This window comes from Bufo bufo, chromosome 9 (genome assembly GCF_905171765.1).
Source record: "Bufo bufo chromosome 9, aBufBuf1.1, whole genome shotgun sequence".
Taxonomy (NCBI): domain Eukaryota; kingdom Metazoa; phylum Chordata; class Amphibia; order Anura; family Bufonidae; genus Bufo; species Bufo bufo.
Window position 1 is genome coordinate 2,127,362 of NC_053397.1, and position 19,000 is coordinate 2,146,361.

General features: G+C 51.2%; 1 protein-coding gene across 1 annotated transcript in view; it reads right to left on the bottom strand.

Moving 5' to 3' along the window:
• Positions 1–19,000, bottom strand: part of BSN (bassoon presynaptic cytomatrix protein) — a 196,166-nt gene that overhangs the window by 162,514 nt on the left and 14,652 nt on the right. Inside the window, exon 2 of the mRNA XM_040408639.1 lies at positions 6,986–7,379. Coding sequence (XP_040264573.1) covers positions 6,986–7,379 — 394 coding nt within the window. The remainder of the gene's footprint in view (positions 1–6,985; positions 7,380–19,000) is intronic.

A 19,000-nucleotide genomic window follows, 5' to 3' on the forward strand; every position in this document is an offset into this window, starting at 1 on the left:
AGGCTAGCCAAAGGCAAATGATGTGGCAACAGGAGCAGGAAAAGCTCACGTGCGGGTTGGACAAACAAAGAGATGTCCTAACCCAAGGCGTTTCCCATGGTAACCGCTGTGCGGAGGAACTGGGCAGTGACCTCGTGACTAGGAGCCAAGAACTGCAGGTTCTCGGGATGCGGTTGGATGCAGAGGTGGTGTATGCCGTTGCCAAGGGCAACCGACGGGAAGAGAGTGAGATAGAGAGCAGTGCGGCTCTCAAGAGTTCAAGTGTTTTCTGCCAAGGTGCACAGAGTCCTGGAGAGGATGTGCGAAGATGCCGTAATGCTGTTGCTAAGAGCAACCAACCACGACAGCCGGCAGCCGTCCGGCAACAGAGAGAGTGCTGCTGGAGATGTCGCCAAGTGGGAAGGTGTGCACCTGGTTGTCCTATGACCAGGAATCCAAGATGGGAGGTTCCCAACATCTTGGAAAAGGATGATGTCTACTGTGGAGATGGACGTATCGCACGTGAGAGGGACGAACCCGAGGCGACAATGGGTAAGATCGTTCCTGTAATTGCTGGTGTAGCAGACCACGTGACAGTGAGCACGGCTCTGGAGGTTGGGCATGTGACTGACCGGGGCCCTGGTACCTCAGACCATGAACTGTGGTGTGAGCCGGCGGCAGTTGCTATATACTGGGCCAGGAGGTGTTGAGACACTGGGACTAGAGACTGCGCCGAAAATGTGCAACATTGTGGTGAATGGCAGTTCAGTCCAGGCGTTGTTGGACGCAAGGTGCCAGATGAGCCTGGTACATGCCAGCTTGGTAGCTGGGGACTATGTGCGGAACAATCATGCGGATAGTAAGGACTATCTGGTGGCTCTCACTGAGTGTAAGACTCCAGTGGGAACTGGGACTTATACGTTTGGGGTTGCAAACAAGCTTGCGCATGATGTAGTTTTGGGCCGTGATTTCCCCTTGTTTTGGGAGTTGTTGAGTAATGGAGACACTTCTGCAGAGAGTGCAAAAACTCCTGCAGAACTTGTACCTGTCCCTTTAAGTGAATGTGTAAGGGAAAGGACCATTGAAAACAGTGATGTAGTTAAAGTGAAAAATGAAAATGTGAGTTTATGTGAAGTGTATGATAATGACATTCCTTTTCCCTTTCAGGATGTGATCAGGAGAGAAGTGCCCCTTCCTGGTAAAAATATATGTGATACAAAAATGCTGGTTAATGTTGTGAGCCCAGAGGGTGTACCACACGTACCAGAGGTGTATATGCAGTACCCAAGGGGTTCTATGGTTGCTGGGGAAGTGTCTAATGTGGGAATTAGCGCATCGGTGCCCCTAGAGGTCAGAACTGATAATGATGACGCAAGTAATATAGGTGACGCATGTGCCGTGGCCGATAGCAACTCAGAGAAAGAAGCTACCTGGTCAAGGTCTGGCGAAATTAAAGTAGTTGCTAGTAGTGACCAGACAATAGTTATACCTGACGTGACGAGAGTTAAGTGGGGAGACGTCAGCCTAGTGACTGAGACCTATACCCAGGCAGTGGTAGATGACCGGACGTGTCAGTACAGCTGCAATCAGAAAGAGATGAGTGAGCTGAAGGATCTACTGCCTGATATCCCGGTGAAGAGTAAAGGCTCCAAAGAAGCACAGAAAACTGCAGTAGACATGGACAATGTGCCTAAAGAGACTCTGGGTAGAACCCCCACAGGGTGTCCAAAAGAGAATGGTGGTACTCCTACATCTACTGCTGCAGCAGAGCATAGCAGGGAGCAGCTGGAACAGGAGGCCAAAGAGCGGGGCGCTTCCATTACGTTTGTGCGCAAAACCAAGAACAAACTTCAGCGAGAATTGGATGATCTGATGGTGGACCTGGACCACCAGAGACAAATTATGTCTCATATAGAGAAATACGGCTCGGCCCGATATGCCGAAGAACGTGACCGAGCTGAGGCTGATGCTCGGGAGAAGGAGACCAAGGCCCTCTCCTTGGTTAGAGCCCTTGAAAACGCGCTTGAGGAGCGAGGTGAATGTGAGAGGCTGAATAAGCAACCCAGAGCAGAGATGGAGGATCTCATGAGCTCAAACGATGACGTCGGGAAGAACGTCTATGAGTTGGAGAAGACTAAGCTTGATGGGGTAGAGGCAAGAGCTTCTCGAGATGACAGGTTTGCTCAATCAAAGGAAAATGAGAAACCTGAAGAGGAGCAGCCTTTTAAAGATGCCAAGAAGTCAGAGCCTGTTAAGAATGGGCCTGAAGATGGTGGTACTGCACTGCCGGCCGAGGCAGAGAAGATGGAAGAAGTTTCTTCTGAACAAGTTGATGAAGCTGATGTGGAGGCAGAAGTCAAGAGACTCATGGCAGTGAGTAGCCAGGACCGGGTCATGAAAGATGTCCCCTCTGCCGTCAATGCCTTCCATAAAGCCAGCGGTCTGCTGGGCAAAAAGTATGAGGAGACAGACGGCCAGTGTACAGATGTTGTCTACTATTGTGAGATGACTCTCCTAGCGCCTGCCCGAAAGGAGAACAATATCCTGGGTGATCCTCTGGAGGGAATGCCAGAAGATGAAGAGTCTGATGAGGACCCTGGTGTCTCCAGTACCTCCAACCTTGATGAGAAAGAGGAGGAGGGGTTAAGAATGCAAGTATATGCCGTGTCCGAGATAGATGAGAAGGTCAACAAAGGGAATGAAGACTCCAAAGGAGACTCAAAGGCTAAAGAAGCTAAGGCCGATGAGTTGGAGTGGGAAAAATTCTCAGATGTTCTACAGACCAGATAAGGCTGAAGAAGAGTCTGCCGAAGTGGGCAAAGCTACTGAAGAAGCAGAAGACTCTGAAACTGAAGCCAAACCTGAGCTAAACCCTGTGGGGAGTAAAGAAAAAAGAGAAGTGTTATCTGTTGATAGAAGAGAGAAACAAAGTGAGTGTGAACACCAGGTGACACCAGAGCGGCTAAAGGGTGGTATAAAACTGACCAGCCGGATCTCCAACAAAAGGAGGAGGCGGGAGCTCCCCGTGGAAAACGCGGCTGTAAAGGTTGCGGAAGTTAAAGGTTGTGGGCCTAAGAAGAAATCTAGAAAAGAAGTAAGCCAGAAAGCTAAGTTCTCCAGCGAAGAGGAGACGGAGGAGGCCCTTAGACACTGTAGTCAAGGTAGGAAGGCAGTGTTTATGACAAACCAAGCTCTGATGGCCTGGATCTGGCAAAATAAAGGGAAGCATGTGATGCTGGCCATCTCTTCCAGGGGGAACGTTGAGGCGGAAGATGGCAGTATAATGCGGATGCCCTGTCACGAGCATCCAGTTGGTACATGTGTTCACCCCCACAGGTTTGAACAGAGGGGGGGGATATGTGGCAATGTGAACATTGAGGTGTTGTCTCCCCAGGTTCCAGTCCGGGATTTGAGGCATGCTCATGTCCAGGGATCCTATTTAATCCTGCTACTGGATCTTGGGTGGGGCTCACTCTGGACAGTCTGTGTGCAGCAGAGGCCTGGGAGGGCTCTGTCTGTGTGGTCTCAGCTGGGCAAGGCTGAGGGACCACGAGGCTGGGAGATAGCCTGGAGTTGGGGGACTACTGAGCCCCAATCCCCCACAAGAAATACTGAACTGGAGACAGTGGGCGTACTGGACTCTGTACAGCCAGGAGGCTGTGGGACATTGGCTGACAAAGCCGCACGAGTTCACAGGGTGTGAACTGTGACCTAGGTGAGTCAGGAAACTCTGTTAGTTAGAGCCCAGCCGGGCAAGTGTTTGTTATTTTATGTGGATGTCACATGTGTTAGGTGAAGCTGCGACTTCATGATGACCTATATTGGTTGGAGTGTAAAATAAATGCACTGTTTGGACCTGAAACCTGGTGTCCTAAAGTCGTATCTGTGAGAATGACCCCCGGAGAAGAGGCGATCCCTTACACACTGTACAGTTCTCACAGGACACCCTGGGAGCAGATCCACTGTCGATCTCATATCTCGTAGATTCTGGTGGCCAGGTTTACACAAGTGTGTTGAGAACTATGTGTCAGCTTGTAGTATTTGTGCACGTGGTAAGGTGACACATATCGGCCTTCCGGATCTTTACATCCGTAGCCCATCCTGTCTAGACCATGGACTCATTTATCCATGGATTTTATCACAGATTTACCTAATTCTTCAGGGAAAACTGTGATTCTGGTGGTTGTTGATCGATTTAGTAAGATGGCGCACTTTTATAGCCTTACCAGGTCTACCTAATGCTAAAACTCTTGCACAGGTGTTTGTCGATAACATCGTGAAGCTACATGGCATTCCTTCTGATGTGGTGTCTGATAGGGGGACTCTCTGGAGGGTGTTCTGTACCCGCCTGGGGGTACAATTGTCCTTCTCTTCGGCCTTTCATCCTCAGTTGAACGGACAGACTGAACGCACTAATCAGAATTTGGAGACTAATTTGAGATGTTTTGTCTCGGACAATCAGGAGTAGTGGTCTTTATTCTTGTCTATGGGCGAGTTTGCCATAAATAACCGTAGACAGGAGTCCACTGATAAGTCGCTGTTTTTGGGGCATATGGGTTCCACCCGCAAATTTGGCACATTTTCTGGTACGGAGACTTCTGGTATACCTGAAGAGGAAATATTTTCCTCTTATTTGTCATCTATTTGGCAGAAAATTCTAAATAATCTGAAAAAGATGGGCAACAAGTATAAACGTATGGCTGACAAGAGACGTGTGTGGCTGTCCACAAGAAACATTAAGTTGAAGGTTGGGGCCAAGGTTTATTGAGCCATACAAGATCTCTGCCATTAATAATCCGGTGGCTTTTCGTCTTGAACTTCCACAGGCGTTGACAATTCATAATGTGTTCCATAAGTCGTTGTTGAAGAGATATGTTGAACCGTCCTCCTTGCCCCCCACTCCTGTCATGGTGGACGGTAATTTGGAGTTTCAAATCGCCAGGATAATTGACTCCCGAATTCTCCGTAGATCTCACCAGTATCTCATTCACTGGAAGGGTTACGGACCAAAGGAGAGGATGTGGGTCCCAGCAGTCGACGTTAATGCTAGTCGGCTGGTGAAAGCCTTTCACAGAGCTCATCCGGATAAAGTTGGTCCTGGGTGTCTGGAGGCCACCCGTGACAGGTGTTAGAAGATCTGAGAGACTGGATGCACGCGAGTGATCTGACAGCCTCTTTTGGTTTTACTTGTGTCAGTGTTGTTGCCGGTATGACCACACCTCTTGTTTCAGATGTAGCTGTGTGGTCATTACTACTCCCTATTTAGTCTGGCGTCACCCATCACTCCATGCGGTTGATAGCTCCATTCTGGTTGGAACGTGTTGGTGTCTGGATCTCGGCGTAGTTCCTGCTTTTCCATTTACCCGGAGTTGTGTCTTTTCCTTGTTTGTATTTTATTGTTATTTCCCTGTCTTTTGGTATTAGGCCTGAGGTAGACTCCTGTTCCTTCAGCTGGGAAGGAACAGGTCGTCTGTGGACCTGCCACTATCTCCAGGGCCTTACAGGGCGATCTAGGCTACTAGGTTCCTGTAAATGAACATTCCTACCATTGAGGTCTGTTCATTCTGATAGCAGTCAGGGCTAGGACTAGGATTTCATTTGGTGGTGACCTTTCCCCTTTTCCTAGTTTTCAGACCTAATACCTTGTCTCTGACTCTTGTGTTTGGTGTGGAGTTCCCCTCCGACACCACGCCGTGATACTAGCACCCAATCCTTATCATCCCCATCCAACTACCACCCGCTCCTTACCCCTATCCAACTAGCACCCACTCCTTATCATCCCCCATCCACCTACCACCCACTCCTTATCCCCATCCACCTACCACCCACTCCTTATTCCCAAACAACTATCACCCACTCAATATCATCTCCCAACCAACTAGCACCCACTCATCATCTCCCATCCAACTAGCACCCACTCATCATCTCCCATCCAACTAGCACCCACTCCTTATCATCCCCATCCAACTAGCACCCACTCCTTATCATCTCCATCCAACTACCACCCGATTCTTATCCCCAAACAACTACCACCCACTCTTTATTATCCCCATCCAAATAGCACCTACTCCTTATCATCCCCCATCCACCCACTCCTTATCCCCATCCAACTACCGCCCGCTCCTTATACCCAAACAACTAGCACCCACTCCTTATCATCCCCCATCCAACTAGCACCCACTCCTTATCATCCCCCATCCAACTAGCAACCACTCCTTTATCATCCCTATCCAAGTACCACCCGCTCCTTATCATCCCCATCCAACTACCACCCGCTCCTTATCATACCCTCATCCCCATCCAACTACTACCCGCTCCTTATCCCCAAACAACTACCACCCACTCTTTATCATCCCCATACAACTAGCACCCACTCCTTATCATCCCCCATCCACCTACCACCCACTCCTTATCATTTACCTCCTGTCACGAAATCGGCTCGTGACCGACGCAGATAGGCCCTGGGCTATAGGAGTTGTCACCAGTGAGCAGTTTATTGAAGGTCACAGGAAGCTGCAGGTAAAGCTACAGATATTCCAAGTTTCCGTATTAAAGCAAATCAAGGAGGAGAGAACACCTGAGCTTGTTCTCGCATCTCCCAATATCTGACCACTACCCCCAGTCTCAGAGATATCCAGAAACACATCCCCCTCCCCTGTCTGTACTATTACTAGCAGGGGTCAGGGTCGCGCCCCCCCCCCCCCCCCCCCCCGCAGAGAGGAATGCTGTGAAGCACGGTCAGACCACTGAGACCCCTGTAAGAGTAGAGTTCCCAAACCTGACATTTCCTGAGGGTCACAGAGGTCATCAGCATACCTTATCTCTGGTACCAGGGAGATGTAAAGACCATCGCTGCAACCCCCAATATCTAATACAACACTCACTAACTAATAGAAGAGGCACCGTGACCAGATATAAACAAGGTTATAGGAATATGACCCCGTCCACTGTGACACCACGCACTCCCCAAGACCACTCTATCCACCTTCTCATAGGGTGGTCCTACCTCTGTCAGATGAGGGTTGGGGTTGAAGCCGCACTGGTTGCACACTTCGCTGCGACACTGGGTGCACGTGTTAAAGTTTGGCTGATTTGGAGAGGAGGTGAGGTCTGTCGTGTTGCATATAGGGCAGACCGTGCTGCTCGGGAGAGGGGCGATCTGCGGCACTGAGTAGGGCGAGGTTGGAGTGGTGCCTCTGTCTGGAGATGCCAAAGGTGATCTTCCAGTGCGGTGTCCTTTACTTTCAACCTGCAGCGTCCTCCTGGAGACGTCAGAGGAGGGCTGGGATGGGGAGACATGGCTTTTAACTTCTTTTGTGCTTTCAGGGGTTTGTCTAAATGTCTGAGGAGTGGAACTCTGTCCAGCCAAACGTCCAGGATTCTCCAACCTCCCGGGAGCACTGAAAGAAAAGAGAGGAAACCACATCAACCATGCAATACACAGGACAGACACAGGGGGCAGCAACACTGCGCTGAGATAGCAAGTAAAGGGGAACTCCCCCAAAATCCCACAGTGAGGGCATCCCTGGTGTCACCTATGTACCTGCCATACAGACAGAGATCCACACACCTTATACCACAGGTTGTCACAGCCCCGCCCCCTGCTGAGGACATCACTGATATAATGACCTTATACTACAGTAACATCTATTCATCTATTACTACTGACAACCTGACTGTATATCATGTCTGAGAGGTTGTCACAGCCCCGCCCCCTGTTTCTGATAGAGGTTGTCACAGCCCCGCCCCCTGCTTCTGATAGAGGTTGTCACAGCCCCACCCCCTGTTACTGACAGAGGTTGTCACAGCCCCGCCCCCTGTTACTGACAGAGGTTGTCACAGCCACGCCCCCTGTTACTGACAGAGGCTGTCACAGCCCCGCCCCCTGTTACTGACAGAGGTTGTCACAGTCCCGCCCCCTGTTACTGACAGAGGTTGTCACAGTCCCGCCTCCTGTTACTGACAGAGGTTGTCACAGTCCCGCCTCCTGTTACTGACAGAGACTGTCACAGCCCCTCCCCCTGTTACTGACAGGTTATTAGAGGGGGGGGTGTATGGGTTATTATAGAGGGGGGGATGTATGGTTATTATAGGGGGGGTGTATGGGTTATTATAGAGGGGGGATGTAAGGGGTGCTCCTTGCCTGGGTGGTGATGTTATGGATGGTGTGCAGGATTTGGGCTTCATACGTTGCTCTCTGTGCCGTCCTCGGCTGTCAGCATTTAACCTCTTACATTTCAGATCAATGGCATCACCCACTGCATGTATTGGGAGCTGTGACGACTGAAATCATATGAGACGTAGCGAGAAAGGTCCACAGCAAGAGTAGAAGCTCTGGGTGGTGCGCATGGACACCAGGAGGGTACAATGCAGGCAAGCCTAAAGCCCAGGTCTATACCCTGGAGAGGTCAGAAGTTGGTGACCTAGGGTGATACACAGACTGTAGGGGCAGGGGTGCCAGTGACCTCCAGGGGTGTCCGCAGACTCCCAGCAATGGACGTGGATGCAGGTGACATATGTACAGCACTCACGGTGCATGGGGACAATACACACGTATAATCGCTCTGACGCTGGACCAATAGCAAGGATGTCGGGAGGAGGAGTGCATTGATTCTGTGAGAGGGGCTGGAGGAACATTAGATCATTGAGAAGAAATCTGCAGAGAGAGGGAAATGTGAGCGCATTCCATCATGTTCTCAGCAGTAAAGTGGGCGCTCATCTGTATTACATGTCATGGTGACCAGGAGCTCCAGCTTGTCCAGTGCAGCCCAGCAAGAGGAAAAAAGCCCATCACAACTGGGCAGATTATGGGCATCATGAAAGATGAAGATTACAGGTCAAGGGTAAATCTGTACAGTCATGAAATGTCTGCGCAATCCACATGGGGCATGTCAGACCATGTTTATAGTGGGCCCCCTATGGCCAGCCTGGATGTAACATGTTATTTCTCCCACTCATTCCCTGTTGTTATATGGCATACAGGGTTGGTACCAACACAGTCCATTCTCAGCTCCCTCCAAGACAATGTGCACCTTCTCAGCTCCCTCCAAGACAATGTACACCTTATCAACTCCCTCCAGAACAATGTACACCTTATCAACTCCCTCCAGAACAATGTACACCTTATCAGCTCCCTCCAGAACAATGTACACCTTCTCAGCTCCCTCCAGAACAATGTACACCTTCTCAGCTCCCTCCAGAACAATGTACACCTTCTCAGCTCCCTCCAGAACAATGTACACCTTCTCAGCTCCCTCCAGAACAATGTACACCTTCTCAGCTCCCTCCAGAACAATGTGCACCTTCTCAGCTCCCTCCAGAACAATGTACACCTTCTCAGCTCCCTCCAGAACAATGTACACCTTCTCAGCTCCCTCCAGAACAATGTACACCTTCTCAGCTCCCTCCAGAACAATGTACACCTTCTCAGCTCCCTCCAGAACAATGTACACCTTCTCAGCTCCCTCCAGAACAATGTACACCTTCTCAGCTCCCTCCCAGACGATGGATGTGCACCTCATCAGCTCCCTCCAGAACAATGTACACCTTATCAGCTCCCTCCCAGACAATGGATGTGCACCTTCTCAGCTCCCTCCAGAACAATGTACACCTTATCAGCTCCCTCCCAGACAATGGATGTGCACCTTCTCAGCTCCCTCCAGAACAATGTACACCTTATCAGCTCCCTCCCAGACGATGGATGTGCACCTTCTCAGCTCCCTCCAAGACATTAGATGTACACCTTCTCAGCTCCCTCCAGAACAATGTACACCTTCTCAGCTCCCTCCCAGACGATGGATGTGCACCTTCTCAGCTCCCTCCAGAACAATGTACACCTTATCAGCTCCCACCCAGACAATGGATGTGCACCTTCTCAGCTTTCTCCCAGACAATGCATGTGCACCTTCTCAGCTCCCTCCCAGATGGATGTGCACCTTCTCAGCTCCCTCCCAGACAATGGATGTGCACCTTCTCAGCTCCCTCCAGAACAATGTACACCTTCTCAGCTCCCTCCCAGACGATGGATGTGCACCTTCTCAGCTCCCTCCAGAACAATGTACACCTTCTCAGCTCCCTCCAAGACAATAGATGTGCACCTTCTCAGCTCCCTCCAGAACAATGTGCACCTTATCAGCTCCCTCCCAGACAATGGATGTGCACCTTCTCAGCTCCCTCCAGAACAATGTACACCTTATCAGCTCCCTCCCAGACGATGGATGTTCACCTTCTCAGCTCCCTCCAGAACAATGTACACCTTCTCAGCTCCCTCCAGAACAATGTGCACCTTCTCAGCTCCCTCCCAGACGATGGATGTGCACCTTCTCAGCTCCCTCCCAGACGATGGATGTGCACCTTCTCAGCTCCCTCCAGAACAATGTACACCTTCTCAGCTCCCTCCCAGACAATGGATGTGCACCTTCTCAGCTCCCTCCCAGATGGATGTGCACCTTCTCAGCTCCCTCCCAGACAATGGATGTGCACCTTCTCAGCTCCCTCCCAGACAATGGATGTGCACCTTCTCAGCTCCCTCCAGAACAATGTGCACCTTCTCAGCTCCCTCCCAGACAATAGATGTGCACCTTCTCAGCTCCCTCCAGAACAATGTACACCTTATCAGCTCCCTCACAGACAATGGATGTGCACCTTCTCGGCTCCCTCCAGAACAATGTACACCTTATCAGCTCCCTCCCAGACAATGGATGTGCACCTTCTCAGCTCCCTCCAGAACAATGTACACCTTATCAGCTCCCTCCCAGACGATGGATGTGCACCTTCTCAGCTCCCTCCAAGACATTAGATGTACACCTTCTCAGCTCCCTCCAGAACAATGTACACCTTCTCAGCTCCCTCCCAGATGGATGTGCACCTTCTCAGCTCCCTCCCAGACAATGGATGTGCACCTTCTCAGCTCCCTCCCAGACAATGGATGTGCACCTTCTCAGCTCCCTCCAGAACAATGTACACCTTATCAGCTCCCTCACAGACAATGGATGTGCACCTTCTCAGCTTCCTCCCAGACAATGGATGTGCACCTTCTCAGCTCCCTCCCAGACAATAGATGTGCACCTTCTTAACTCTCTCTAGGACATTGGGAGTGCTTATTATCAACTCTCTCCAGAACAGTGGATGTCCATATTCTCAACTCTCTCCAGAACAGTGGATGTGCATATTCTCAACTCTGTCCAGAACAGTGGATGTGCATATTCTCAACTCTGTCCAGAACAGTGGATGTGCACCTTCTCAGCTCCCTCCCAGACGATGGATGTGCACCTTATCAGCTCCCTCCCAGACGATGGATGTGCACCTTCTCAGCTCCCTCCCAGACGATGGATGTGCACCTTCTCAGCTCCCTCCCAGACAATGGATGTGCACCTTCTCAGCTCCCTCCCAGACAATGGATGTGCACCTTCTCAGCTCCCTCCAGAACAATGTGCACCTTCTCAGCTCCCTCCAAGACAATAGATGTGCACCTTCTCAGCTCCCTCCAGAACAATGTGCACCTTATCAGCTCCCTCCCAGACAATGGATGTGCACCTTCTCAGCTCCCTCCAGAACAATGTACACCTTCTCAGCTCCCTCCAGAACAATGTACACCTTCTCAGCTCCTTCCAGAACAATGTACACCTTCTCAGCTCCCTCCCAGACGATGGATGTGCACCTTCTCAGCTCCCTCCAGAACAATGTACACCTTCTCAGCTCCCTCCCAGACGATGGATGTGCACCTTCTCAGCTCCCTCCAGAACAATGTACACCTTATCAGCTCCCTCCCAGACGATGGATGTGCACCTTCTCAGCTTTCTCCCAGACAATGCATGTGCACCTTATCAGCTCCCTCCCACACAATGGATGTGCACCTTATCAGCTCCCTCTCAGATGGATGTGCACCTTCTCAGCTTTCTCCCAGACAATGCATGTGCACCTTATCAGCTCCCTCCCAGACAATGGATGTGCACCTTATCAGCTCCCTCCCAGATGGATGTGCACCTTCTCAGCTCCCTCCAGAACAATGTGCACCTTATCAGCTCCCTCCCAGACAATGGATGTGCACCTTCTCAGCTCCCTCCAGAACAATGTACACCTTCTCAGCTCCCTCCCAGACAATGGATGTGCACCTTCTCAGCTCCCTCCAGAACAATGTACACCTTATCAGCTCCCTCCCAGACAATGGATGTGCACCTTCTCAGCTCCCTCCAGAACAATGTACACCTTCTCAGCTCCCTCCAGAACAATGTACACCTTCTCAGCTCCCTCCCAGACGATGGATGTGCACCTTCTCAGCTCCCTCCAGAACAATGTACACCTTCTCAGCTCCCTCCCAGACGATGGATGTGCACCTTCTCAGCTCCCTCCAGAACAATGTACACCTTATCAGCTCCCTCCCAGACGATGGATGTGCACCTTCTCAGCTTTCTCCCAGACAATGCATGTGCACCTTATCAGCTCCCTCCCAGACAATGGATGTGCACCTTATCAGCTCCCTCCCAGACAATGGATGTGCACCTTCTCAGCTCCCTCCAGAACAATGTACACCTTCTCAGCTCCCTCCCAGACGATGGATGTGCACCTTCTCAGCTCCCTCCCAGACAATGGATGTGCACCTTCTCAGCTCCCTCCCAGACAATGGATGTGCACCTTCTCAGCTCCCTCCAGAACAATGTGCACCTTCTCAGCTCCCTCCAAGACAATAGATGTGCACCTTCTTAACTCTCTCTAGGACATTGGGAGTGCTTATTATCAACTCCCTCCTGGTCAGTGGAAGTGCATATTCTCAACTCTCTCCAGAACAGTGGATGTCCATATTCTTAACTCTCTCCAGAACAGTGGATGTGCATATTCTCAACTCTGTCCAGAACAGTGGATGTGCATATTCTCAACTCTGTCCAGAACAGTGGATGTGCACCTTCTCAGCTCCCTCCAGAGCAATGTACACCTCATCAGCTCCCTCCCAGACGATGGATGTGCACCTTCTCAGCTCCCTCCAGAACAATGTACACCTTCTCAGCTCCCTCCCAGACGATGGATGTGCACCTTATCAGCTCCCTCCCAGACAATGGATGTGCACCTTCTCAGCTCCCTCCAGAACAATGTGCACCTTCTCAGCTCCCTCCCAGACAATGGATGTGCACCTTCTCAGCTCCCTCCAGAACAATGTACACCTGATCAGCTCCCTCCCAGACAATGGATGTGCACCTTATCAGCTCCCTCCCAGATGGATGTGCACCTTCTCAGCTCCCTCCAGAACAATGTACACCTTCTCAGCTCCCTCCCAGACGATGGATGTGCACCTTCTCAGCTCCCTCCCAGACGATGGATGTGCACCTTCTCAGCTCCCTCCAGAACAATGTACACCTTCTCAGCTCCCTCCCAGACAATGGATGTGCACCTTCTCAGCTCCCTCCCAGATGGATGTGCACCTTCTCAGCTCCCTCCCAGACAATGGATGTGCACCTTCTCAGCTCCCTCCCAGACAATGGATGTGCACCTTCTCAGCTCCCTCCAGAACAATGTGCACCTTCTCAGCTCCCTCCCAGACAATAGATGTGCACCTTCTCAGCTCCCTCCAGAACAATGTACACCTTATCAGCTCCCTCACAGACAATGGATGTGCACCTTCTCGGCTCCCTCCAGAACAATGTACACCTTATCAGCTCCCTCCCAGACAATGGATGTGCACCTTCTCAGCTCCCTCCAGAACAATGTACACCTTATCAGCTCCCTCCCAGACGATGGATGTGCACCTTCTCAGCTCCCTCCAAGACATTAGATGTACACCTTCTCAGCTCCCTCCAGAACAATGTACACCTTCTCAGCTCCCTCCCAGATGGATGTGCACCTTCTCAGCTCCCTCCCAGACAATGGATGTGCACCTTCTCAGCTCCCTCCCAGACAATGGATGTGCACCTTCTCAGCTCCCTCCAGAACAATGTACACCTTATCAGCTCCCTCACAGACAATGGATGTGCACCTTCTCAGCTTCCTCCCAGACAATGGATGTGCACCTTCTCAGCTCCCTCCCAGACAATAGATGTGCACCTTCTTAACTCTCTCTAGGACATTGGGAGTGCTTATTATCAACTCTCTCCAGAACAGTGGATGTCCATATTCTCAACTCTCTCCAGAACAGTGGATGTGCATATTCTCAACTCTGTCCAGAACAGTGGATGTGCATATTCTCAACTCTGTCCAGAACAGTGGATGTGCACCTTCTCAGCTCCCTCCCAGACGATGGATGTGCACCTTATCAGCTCCCTCCCAGACGATGGATGTGCACCTTCTCAGCTCCCTCCCAGACGATGGATGTGCACCTTCTCAGCTCCCTCCCAGACAATGGATGTGCACCTTCTCAGCTCCCTCCCAGACAATGGATGTGCACCTTCTCAGCTCCCTCCAGAACAATGTGCACCTTCTCAGCTCCCTCCAAGACAATAGATGTGCACCTTCTCAGCTCCCTCCAGAACAATGTGCACCTTATCAGCTCCCTCCCAGACAATGGATGTGCACCTTCTCAGCTCCCTCCAGAACAATGTACACCTTCTCAGCTCCCTCCAGAACAATGTACACCTTCTCAGCTCCTTCCAGAACAATGTACACCTTCTCAGCTCCCTCCCAGACGATGGATGTGCACCTTCTCAGCTCCCTCCAGAACAATGTACACCTTCTCAGCTCCCTCCCAGACGATGGATGTGCACCTTCTCAGCTCCCTCCAGAACAATGTACACCTTATCAGCTCCCTCCCAGACGATGGATGTGCACCTTCTCAGCTTTCTCCCAGACAATGCATGTGCACCTTATCAGCTCCCTCCCAGACAATGGATGTGCACCTTATCAGCTCCCTCTCAGATGGATGTGCACCTTCTCAGCTTTCTCCCAGACAATGCATGTGCACCTTATCAGCTCCCTCCCAGACAATGGATGTGCACCTTATCAGCTCCCTCCCAGATGGATGTGCACCTTCTCAGCTCCCTCCAGAACAATGTGCACCTTATCAGCTCCCTCCCAGACAATGGATGTGCACCTTCTCAGCTCCCTCCAGAACAATGTACACCTTCTCAGCTCCCTCCCAGACAATGGATGTGCACCTTCTCAGCTCCCTCCAGAACAATGTACACCTTATCAGCTCCCTCCCAGACAATGGATGTGCACCTTCTCAGCTCCCTCCAGAACAATGTACACCTTCTCAGCTCCCTCCAGAACAATGTACACCTTCTCAGCTCCCTCCCAGACGATGGATGTGCACCTTCTCAGCTCCCTCCAGAACAATGTACACCTTCTCAGCTCCCTCCCAGACGATGGATGTGCACCTTCTCAGCTCCCTCCAGAACAATGTACACCTTATCAGCTCCCTCCCAGACGATGGATGTGCACCTTCTCAGCTTTCTCCCAGACAATGCATGTGCACCTTATCAGCTCCCTCCCAGACAATGGATGTGCACCTTATCAGCTCCCTCCCAGACAATGGATGTGCACCTTCTCAGCTCCCTCCAGAACAATGTACACCTTCTCAGCTCCCTCCCAGACGATGGATGTGCACCTTCTCAGCTCCCTCCCAGACAATGGATGTGCACCTTCTCAGCTCCCTCCCAGACAATGGATGTGCACCTTCTCAGCTCCCTCCAGAACAATGTGCACCTTCTCAGCTCCCTCCAAGACAATAGATGTGCACCTTCTTAACTCTCTCTAGGACATTGGGAGTGCTTATTATCAACTCCCTCCTGGTCAGTGGAAGTGCATATTCTCAACTCTCTCCAGAACAGTGGATGTCCATATTCTTAACTCTCTCCAGAACAGTGGATGTGCATATTCTCAACTCTGTCCAGAACAGTGGATGTGCATATTCTCAACTCTGTCCAGAACAGTGGATGTGCACCTTCTCAGCTCCCTCCAGAGCAATGTACACCTCATCAGCTCCCTCCCAGACGATGGATGTGCACCTTCTCAGCTCCCTCCAGAACAATGTACACCTTCTCAGCTCCCTCCCAGACGATGGATGTGCACCTTCTCAGCTCCCTCCAGAACAATGTACACCTTATCAGCTCCCTCCCAGACAATGGATGTGCACCTTCTCAGCTCCCTCCAGAACAATGTGCACCTTCTCAGCTCCCTCCCAGACAATGGATGTGCACCTTCTCAGCTCCCTCCAGAACAATGTACACCTGATCAGCTCCCTCCCAGACAATGGATGTGCACCTTATCAGCTCCCTCCCAGATGGATGTGCACCTTCTCAGCTCCCTCCAGAACAATGTACACCTTCTCAGCTCCCTCCCAGACGATGGATGTGCACCTTCTCAGCTCCCTCCCAGACGATGGATGTGCACCTTCTCAGCTCCCTCCCAGACAATGGATGTGTACCTTCTCAGCTCCCTCCAGAACAATGTGCACCTTCTCAGCTCTCTCCAGAACAATGTGCACCTTCTCAGCTCCCTCCAAGACAATAGATGTGCACCTTCTCAGCTCCCTCCAGAACAATGTACACCTTCTCAGCTCCCTCCAGAACAATGTACACCTTCTCAGCTCCCTCCCAGACAATGGATGTGCACCTTCTCAGCTCCCTCCAGAACAATGTGCACCTTCTCAGCTCCCTCCCAGACAATGGATGTGCACCTTCTCAGCTCCCTCCAGAACAATGTACACCTTATCAGCTCCCTCCCAGACAATGGATGTGCACCTTCTCAGCTCCCTCCAGAACAATGTACACCTTCTCAGCTCCCTCCAGAACAATGTACACCTTCTCAGCTCCCTCCAGAACAATGTACACCTTCTCAGCTCCCTCCCAGACGATGGATGTGCACCTTCTCAGCTCCCTCCAGAACAATGTACACCTTCTCAGCTCCCTCCCAGACGATGGATGTGCACCTTCTCAGCTCCCTCCAGAACAATGTACACCTTCTCAGCTCCCTCCCAGACAATGGATGTGCACCTTATCAGCTCCCTCCCAGACGATGGATGTGCACCTTCTCAGCTCCCTCCAGAACAATGTACACCTTCTCAGCTCCCTCCCAGACGATGGATGTGCACCTTCTCAGCTCCCTCCAGAACAATGTACACCTTCTCAGCTCCCTCCCAGACGATCGATGTGCACCTTCTCAGCTTTCTCCCAGACAATGGATGTGCACCTTATCAGCTCCCTCCCAGATGGATGTGCACCTTCTCAGCTCCCTCCCAGACAATGGATGTGCACCTTCTCAGCTCCCTCCAGAACAATGTACACCTTATCAGCTCCCTCACAGACGATGGATGTGCACCTTCTCAGCTTCCTCCCAGACAATGGATGTGCACCTTCTCAGCTCCCTCCCAGACAATAGATGTGCACCTTCTTAACTCTCTCTAGGACATTGGGAGTGCTTATTATCAACTCCCTCCTGGTTAGTGGAAGTGCATATTCTCAACTCCCTCCTGGTCAGTGGAAGTGCATATTCTCAACTCTCTCCAGAACAGTGGATGTGCATATTCTCAACTCTCTCCTGGTCAGTGGATGTGCATATTCTCAACTCTCTCCAGAACAGTGGATGTGCATATTCTCAACTCTCTCCAGAACAGTGGATGTGCATATTCTCAACTCTATCCAAGTGGTACAGCGGAGGCTGTCCGCCAATGTTCCCCTGCTTACCGCCACGGTCCCAGGCTCTGTGTTCAGCGGTGATCTGCTGCAGGTGTTGGCATTCACCGCTGCAGTCCTGGACTCTGTCTTTGCTGGCATTGTATGCCCTGGAATTCACTCCATGGTTTCCTTCCAGCCCTCCAGCCTTGACCACAGCATGTTTGCTGCTTGTTTCCTGTAGCACTTCCCTAAGGGCTGGCACGCGTCATTTCCTGTGATTTATGGGTTAGATCATGTGGCCTCGCTGACCAATCCTATCGCTCCTGCACATATATAAGTGGCTTAGCCTCCTTCCCAGGTGCTTGAGCGTCAAGGTCCTTGTGTCCTGCAAAAGTTGCTGATATTTCTGCTTGTGTTTCTGTACTCCGCTACCCGTCTGATCCCTGCCTGCTTGCCTTGATTCTCCTGTTGCTGACCCGGATTGCCTGACCTGTACCTGTACCACCTGCCCTGACCTATTGCTTCTTTGTCTTCGCCTCTACCTCATCCTTCGGTCCTGCACTGTTTCTCCTGGTTACGACTTGGCTTGCTGACTACGTCTGTACCTATGGTACCTCCTGGTCCGTCTGGACCAGCTGCCATGTGTGCCAATCCTTCTCAAGAGGAAGCGACCTGGTGTTCCCTCTTGGGAAAGTCTATTCCCACCATCAGGGGTACTGTGAAGAACAAGGGGTTCACTTAGACAATGCCCTTAGAGGAGGTAGGACACGTGGCACATAGGGTTCACAACTACTGGTTGTAACAGCGGATGTACCAGCGGGTGTATCCACCAAGACCGTGGATGTACGTATTCTCAACTCCCTCCTGGTCCGTGGAAGTGCATCTTCTCAACTCCCTCCTGGTTCGTGGAAGTGCACATTCTCAACTCCCTCCTGGTCCGTGGATGTGCACATTCTCAACTCCCTCCTGGTCCGTGGAAGTGCACATTCTCAACTCCCTCCTGGTCCGTGGAAGTCCACATTCTCAACTCCCTCCTGGTCCGTGGAAGTGCACATTCTCAACTCCCTCCAGGACAGTGGATGCACATCTTCCTAGCTCTCTCCATGACAGTGGATGTAAATATATTCAAAGCTCTCTACAGGACAGTGGATGTGCATAGCTTCACACCTCTCTACAGGACAGTGGATGTGCATAGCTTCACACCTCTCTACAGGACAGTGGATGTGCATAGCTTCACACCTCTCTACAGGACAGTGGATGTGTACAGCTTCACAGCTCTCTACAGGACAGTGGATGTGTATAGCTTCACACCTCTCTACAGGACAGTGGATGTGCATAGCGTCACAGCTCTCTACAGGACAGTGGATGTGCATAGCTTCACACCTCTCTACAGGACAGTGGATGTGCATAGCTTCACACCTCTCTACAGGACAGTGGATGTGCATAGCTTCACACCTCTCTACAGGACAGTGGATGTGCAT